The sequence below is a fragment of the Grammomys surdaster genome, unplaced genomic scaffold, assembly GCF_004785775.1.
Source record: "Grammomys surdaster isolate TR1022 unplaced genomic scaffold, NIH_TR_1.0 136, whole genome shotgun sequence".
Lineage (NCBI taxonomy): Eukaryota > Metazoa > Chordata > Mammalia > Rodentia > Muridae > Grammomys > Grammomys surdaster.
This window is the reverse complement of record NW_021604594.1, coordinates 925,125-933,130: the sequence shown is the minus strand read 5'-3', so window position 1 is coordinate 933,130 and position 8,006 is coordinate 925,125. Positions and strand designations below refer to the sequence as shown.

Genomic DNA, 8,006 nt, shown 5'->3' with positions numbered 1-8,006 from the left:
TAGAATGAGGAAGAGGAGTTTAATTTATATTCACTTTTGTAAGTCGTATGTGATAACCCACCTCTGGACAGTAGGACGAAGGCAGAGAGGGGAAGGTCTGAAACAGGAGAGTGCAGGATTCTTGCACTTTGGGTAAGGCAAATCTTCTGGGTGGGTTTAAAAAAAAGACATAAACTTTGATATTTAAGTTAAAGCTTAAGAATAAAACATATATTTATTGTCTTAATGTGGAAAAAAGAGTCTGAAATGATCTTTGAGTAAGCAATGTAGCTAGGCTTTAGGGTACAACTGTGAAAAGGGCTCATGATTTCTGCAGGGAATCTTGTAACTTTATTTAACAAGTCATAAACAATTAGATACTTTGAAGACTTCAACTGGTTTCAAAAGATTCATAGGTATAATATTTGAATAGTAGAATGAAAAATAATAGTAAAGTAGTAACAACTTTGATATTATCACTAATAAGTATGACATTTGACCTGTTGAAAACAACATGTGTGAAGTTTGATATATGATATACATTAGTCATGAAAAACTATGGCTTAAATAAAATAATATTTAACGATTTAATATTCTTTCCAACTTGGGACAGGAAAGGATTAGCATTAGTAAGTATGGCAGTACTTATGCTTTACAAAAACCAAGGTCCTGTTATCTAACATGTACTCAGGCTCCTTCTTAGTATTGATATCTCAGACAAGAATATAAGCCTAGTTATTTATTATTATTATTACTCTTTAATTTTTTTACAGCCCAGTTACTATCCCCCTCCCAGTCTACTCTCTGACTGTTCCTCATCCCATTCCTCCTTCCCCTCCCCTCCCCAGCCCCCAGCACCTCCACTCCAGTCTCCAAGAGGATGTCCCCAAACCCAACCTCCACACCCACCCCACTAGACCTCCCTACTCCCTGGGCCCTCAAATCTCTGGAGGGTTAGGTGTGTCTTCTCCCACTGAGGACAGACCAGGCAGTCCCCTGCTGTATATGTATCAGAGGCTTCATATCAACTGGTATATGCTGCCTGGTTGGTGGCTCAGTGTCTGAGAGATCTGGGGCCGGGGGTTGGGGGGGGGCATCCAGGTTAGTTGAAACTATAAGCCTAGTTATTTAAGAGATGTAAAATATATAAATAAATCTACAAGGCAATTCAATAAGTTCCTATTTTCCCATCTTCAAATAATTCTAACATCCTAGAAAATTAGTTTTAAATTTAGAATTTAAGAGAAAAAAATCTTGAAGGCTTGTACATAAATATGCTAGTTTGGGATAAGCTACCCTCTGGCCTTTGGAAAGATTCTTTGTTCATTCTCAGGTTATTTCTGAAAACTAAGGGTGGTCATAGAAGACATAAAACCTCTGTGAACAAAGACCACTGGGTTGGAGTATTTGGAATACCAGTGGTCTAGGATATGCTTGCAGTTCACGTTTAAGCTTTAAGGAGACATGTTTCCTTGATTCTGATCACTTTTCATCACAGGAAGAAACACCAAGTCAAAGCAATGCCAGAGTTGAGAACTGTAATGCAGAAACAAAAGGCAGACACTGTCACCATTTTCTCTTCCCAGGGATCTAATGCTAGAACTCCAAATGCTGACCCAGAATTGATGCTGGTGCTGAAAAAAAAGCACATCTAAATTCTTAAACAAACTAGAATATTATGGTTATGAATTTGTGGAATATGTATTAATTATAGAACACAAACTGCAATCTACAAAACTGCTCTGGGCATATAGACATGGATCATGAAGCATTGTATTTTATAATTAAAAATAAAATAAGAACAGCAACAGTAGTAATGATAACAGCAAAATGCATAACGGGAAAAAAAGTGAAGGGAAGCAAAGAAAAGGAAAGGGGACTCTCTGGGTCCTTGAGCTCCCATGAATCCTTTGTTCGCTGGGTGTATTTTCCTTCTGTAGCCTGGACGTACAACCAGAAGCATGCAGCTCTTGGAGCTCAGCAGACGGAGGCTCAGGGCCACACGTGAACAAGTGGTGCGCACGTGCCACGTGGGACAGAATGAGACAAAAGTGACTATGCCTCGCTATTGGTTCTGTTTTCATCCTCTGCTCCTCCAAGCCGTAATCTGAGGTAAATGTTTACAAGACTTTTGGACACTAGCACGTTAATTTTGGTCCAAGGGAGGGGTTGTTTCTGGGTCAACTGAGGGATTTTGAAATGGTCTCCAGTTGGAACACAAGCCATTTCATTTTGTAATTAAGAGAGATGAAACCGGATTTAATTCAACAAGTTTTTAAATAACTGCATCTGCTTCTATAAACCATGTTGTACGTTTACTCCTGGAGTTTGAGCTGTAGTTTTCATAAATTCAAAACAAAGCAACATTGTGCAAAGACGCTCGTGCTCACAAGGAGCCCCTATTCACCATTCGCTGCAGTGGGAGTGCACTGCCGTGGCACAGAACTGTGAAAATCAGTATGGAATATTCTTGAAATATTAAATATAGAATATCCATGTGATCCAGCTATACCACTCTTGATAAACAGCCAGACAGCTCTATACCTTATCAGAAGCACTCATGTGTCTATGTTTCTGATGACATTATTTATAATAGCAAGGAAATAGAACCAGCCTAGTTGCCCTCTGATAGGTAAGTGGAAAAAGAAAGTGAAGTGTATAGGCACAACTGAATTTTATTCTGCTATAAGGAAACATGAAATAATGAAGTGAGATTGACGGACCTGGAAATAACTGAATGGAGGCTGATAGATCTGAGTAGTACATTGAGTAGGTAACCAAAACTCAGAGAGCAAAAATCATATTCTTTATGCACAAATCTTAGCTTATGGTGTCTACATCTGTGTGTATAAGTAGGGGTGAGTGTGGATAAAGTTTAAGGAACTAATAAGGTATGGAGAGGAAAAAATGAAGTGTCCAGGAAGGGGACAATAACACATTTGCCACATGAAAGCGAAAAGGAGGCTGTGGAGGATGGGAAGGCACAGAGAGTGGACAGGAGGGCACAGAAGGTGAGCAGGAGGGCACAGAGGGTGGACAGGAGGGCACAGAGGGTGGACAAGAGAGCACAGAGGGTGAACGGGAGGACACAGCAGGTGGATAGGAGGGCACAGAGTGGACAGGAGGGCACAGAGAGTGGGCAGGAGGACATAGAGGGTGGATAGGAGGGCACAGAGAGTGGACAGGAGGGCATAGAGAGTGGGCAGGAGGACACAGAGGGTGGACAGTAGGGCACAGAGAGTGGAAAGGAGGGCACAGCGGGTGGATAGGAGGGCACAGAAGGTGAACAGGAGGGCACAGAGGGTGGACAGGAGGGAACAGAGGGTAGGATGGGCAGGAATATGCATAAGACTACGGGAGAGGAGAATCAATAAGAACAAATTTTTATTTGAAAATTAAACCCACCACTGTGTATGATAGTTAAATTTTTAATTAAAAATAGTTTCAAAGACATTAGACTGTCAAATACCATGTAAATGGCAAAATATGTCTGGAGAAAATGTTTCATACTATAATATTCCCAGTGTGTTTTAGGAACAACAAGTATACACTTAGAATACTTAGTAGACTTAAATTTATTCTATTATGTAATAATGCAATTTCAACTACAACAATGTTAACTTCAATTTGTGTGTGTATTAGCATGTGTTATTAGGTATCACACTAAGCGTTTTGTTTGGTTTGATTGTTGTTTTTGTTATACAAATGTTTAACTTTAGAGGTAGTAGTTTCAAAATGCATTGAGCAGTATATTGACCTGCCTACTAGGCTCTATTATATTAAACGTTTACGGCTAAATAGCTCAAAATACTATGAGAATATTTTTGTTTTTGCATTTTTCCTAAATGTAAGCACTTTCTCTTATGTAAGAATTTTGCTATTTTTAACTCTATGTTAAATATTAGCATATTATTTTAATGTCATCCTATCTCTTCTGAGTGTATAGTCTAATTATATTTATATTTGCTATTTTGCTTAATTATTATCAGTAGTAGTCATATTTGATTGCTTTTGTTTGATTGGTTGGTTAGTTGGGGTTTTTTGGTTTTTCAAGACAGAAGTTTCTCTGTATAACAACCCTGGCTATCCTGGAACTCTCTGTAGACCAGGCTGGCCTCGAACTCACAGAGGTCCACTTGCTTATGCCTCCTGAGTGCTTGGATTACAGGCATGTGCCATCACACTGAGCCTTTGATTGCCATTGTTAGACACAATATTTTGTATGTCCAGTCAGTATTTTTATATTCTAAGGCATATGTGGTTTTGTAAATTCTCTTCTGAATAATTATGACTTATTACTGGTTCCATCATTCATTAAATAAAGTCTTTGACACATTTAAATTTTTATTTGTCTGAGGTTTTGACTGTGTTTTCCTTTTAAAAAACCTTTATGTATTTTGATTCCTTTTATTTCCACTCATTGGAATATACTGCAGGAAGGAGGAAAATTCCCTTAAAATGTTCCTGTTTGAGAGGATCTTTCCTTTTCGTGGAGTATAAGACTTTGTACATATTAGCATTTTAGCACAGAAAACAAAGTCATATCTTTTTAAATTAATTTATTAAATTCACTTACTAGTTTATTGAAGTCTTTAAAAAGAGGAATAAAGACATCATCATTTATTTTGCAAAGTATTTCTTTAATTGCTGCAAGAATTTTGTGAGAAATTCAATTACTCTGTACTCCAGGGAAGGTGAGTAAAAAATGAATGTTAACTTACAACTTTAATATTTTCATAAAACCTAAGTAGAGATTTTAAGTTGATACAACATGAGTTCTTTTAAATGACCAGAACATCTTGAATATGTCTTACAGATAATGTTCCTATGAGCAAATTAAAACACAAAGGAAATTAAAGTAGATTCACATTAAAATATCTAAACAGTAAGTATTAACACTGTGACTACTACTAAACTCTACACAGTTTGTCATATTTGAACAAACACTAAACTCCAGGATGGATGATTTATCAACAAAAAAAATACAAAGTCATTTCTAAAAATGTCAGCCATGACTCTAACAAATAATTATAGAAAAATGATAGATGCAACTTTTAAAAGCTAAAAATTCCCCCAAGTTAGTTTTTAGGCACCAGAGAAGTTTTCTTTCAGAAATTTCAGGGTTTTTTTTTTCTACAAGCAATATAGGAATATTTAATTGGCACTTCAGCTTTAAAGAAATCTAGCTTCAAAAGTATTATTACAAAACTAATACTGACTAATCTCAGACCGCTATGGCTGAGAATGACACCACAGTAGATATTGGCAGTGAAGAAATTTCAGCTATGCTCAATATGATAAAAGAATAATAAAATTTAAAATTACAATACCTTTTAAAGATTTTCTCTGATAATTCAGCATTCTGTACTATCATTTATTGTTAACACTCGACAGTTTATTTGGAAGAATGCAGAATTACATAAACACTGTCAGTTAAGATATGAATCTATACCTTGGAATAATAAATAGCTAAAATTTGAATGTATTAAAAGGAAGGTTTGTACAGGTTAGGCAGTTGAAAGTTCAGAACGGCCTGAGTTTTTTTTAATGATGGTTTGCATGAAATCCACAAAGTTTAAAGTAACTTAGTAACACCTTTGCCTATATAGATAAATTACAAATATGTCTGTTAGAACATCTAATACGTCAGTGCTTGATAATTTGAATTATTTTCCTTGACAGTTTCAAACAATACTATCTATTGTAGCTTAAGATATAATGAGTGAGGACTGAGTCATTCCTTTCATCCACTGTAAGCTGACGGACACACTTCAAAAAACATGGATTCATGTGACTGTCCCCAAACTGACTTTTACTAACTGAAGTCAGTCTTGCACTTCAGAAAGTCCAGACAAAGCAATATTAGAAAAACTAAATCCATTTAAAATGTCACTTTAACTCACAAGCAAAGCTTTCTTCTGTCTTATCCTCAATGTATGGTAAGTTTGAGTCTTCCCATGGCTTGTATTACCACTCACAGTAATTACCACCCACAGTAGTCTACTGAAATACTGAAACAGTGTATATTATATAGAGAAAATTCCTCTGTGGTTCATAAAAAAAATTAGCCTGGTTCTTTTTCAAAACCATATTCTTCATTTAGTAAAGTCAGTAAAGCTATATTTTAGTGAATTAAAGTCCACAAAGGTAGCAGGCTAGCATTTCTTACAGTAGTTGTTCATAATTTCTGAATTTGAAAGAGTCATCATCAAATTGGAAGAAGCAATAAGTCAGTACACCAAAGATAACATGCTTGTAAAATTATGGCTTTGAATTTTTAAATAAATATTTCATATCCTATCATTGATATTTCTGGGGTTTGTTTTTAGTTCTCAAACTTCTGATGCTGGTATCTGTTTGTCCTTAAAATATTTATGAACTTTAGAATTCATGACTCTATTTTACTATAAAATAAATCAGCCCAGACACAGTATCAGATACTAAGTTGCATATAATGTTGCATTATCTATCTGCTTTAAAACAGTTACCTAGGTTGTGTTTTGAATTGAAACAATAAAATAAAATGACAGAGTACTTACAGTTTCATTTGTACAACAACCTCCTCTCTCTCTCTCTCTCTCTCTCTCTCTCTCTCTCTCTCTCTCTCTGATTCCCAAGATAAAAAGAAATCCTTCATTGATTCCCTTCATGTAAAATGGTTCATCACTTATCTACACGGTAGAAATGGAAATGCCAAAGTTTCTATTTACAGATTCAGGAAAACTGATTTCCTCCTACTCCTGAAGTAAGATTTAGAGAAAGAGAGAGAAAAAAGCAGTTGGCAAAATGTTTGTAGCTTCTACCAATATGCCTCCCTAGTGATTCAGAAAGAATATGCCACAGAATACAACAACATATAGCAGCAACTGAGAAGCCCATGGGAATTCTGCTCAGTTGCTTCTCTTAAAGAAAGGAACATGAGATGACAGAGATAATGAACTCTTTGTCTAGTCTACAGGAGAAGATATAAAGAGGGTTAAAGTGTTTCTGGACAAACTATTCACTACCACCAAATGAGAAAAGGACGAGGAGTTTTAAAACAAAAACCAAACTTTCCTTTCATGTCTATAAGACTGAGCGAGGTCTCCTCAGAGGAGAAGAGCAGAGTTCTGGTCAGTGTGGGCGTGAGTGTGCACAGGTATCCGTCTGTGAGAGCATGCAGTGTTGTGCATGTTCCAGAGCATGTCAACTCCCAAGAGTTGATTGTGCTTCTTTTCTTTCCAATTCCACATTCAGTGATGTCAGGTTGGTAAGTTTAAATCAGCTATACTAGGAGTATTTACTGCCCAGCAATATAAATTGAGGCTTTTCTCCCGCATAGAGAGAGGGTTGTTAAACATTTATCCACACAATTCCCATTTCACTTGAGGGCTTTCTTCATGATATTCAAAAAATCCATCTGCTGGCTATCCAATCTTCTGGCTATAAAATCATGGGTTCAAGTGACACAAAACAGGTGTGATTTCTGTATTTTCACATCACTAGATCATACATTTTTTCTGGTTTTAAGGCAACACTTTCAATATCCTGAATGCTTTTTCCATTTAAGTGTTCAGTGGGGCAGTCATGGCTGTACCCTTGCATGTCACTGATTGTTGACACTGTGTAGGATGCACTTCGGAGAGCATCAGAGTGGGAAAAGCCATTTCCAAATTGTATTTTATACTGGTTCCAATTTCTTCTCAGAATTGCTTGGACCTATAGATCAACAATAAACAGAAACAGCAAGAACAACCCATTAGTTGAGATGACAATATTCTATTTGAGGCATCAAACTCAAAATGTTTGGCAGAAAAGCTTTTATTCTTTAAGGTAAGAAGAAAACCAAAATAATCCTGATCTATAATTTTAGTTACTCATGAAACTGAGGCAGGAATACTTCAAGGTCAACACCTGTCTGCATGATAGTATTGAGTAAGCTCAGACCTGCCTAAATATCTTACTGATATCTTGTGTCAAAACAAAAAGTAAAGGAGAAAGAGAGAGAGAGAGAGAGAGAGAGAGAGAGAGAGAGAGAGAGAGAGAGA

At 36.4% G+C, this 8,006-nt stretch overlaps 1 protein-coding gene across 2 annotated transcripts in view; it reads right to left on the bottom strand.

Annotated features, from left to right (window-relative positions):
• Nucleotides 1–4,523: 4,523 nt before the first annotated feature.
• Calcrl (calcitonin receptor like receptor) overlaps nt 4,524–8,006 on the bottom strand; it is a 98,416-nt gene continuing 94,933 nt past the window's right edge. For both annotated transcript variants that reach the window (XM_028762910.1, XM_028762911.1), the window contains one exon: nt 4,524–7,677. In XM_028762910.1, coding sequence (XP_028618743.1) covers nt 7,453–7,677 — 225 coding nt within the window. In that variant the 3' untranslated portion in view covers nt 4,524–7,452. The remainder of the gene's footprint in view (nt 7,678–8,006) is intronic.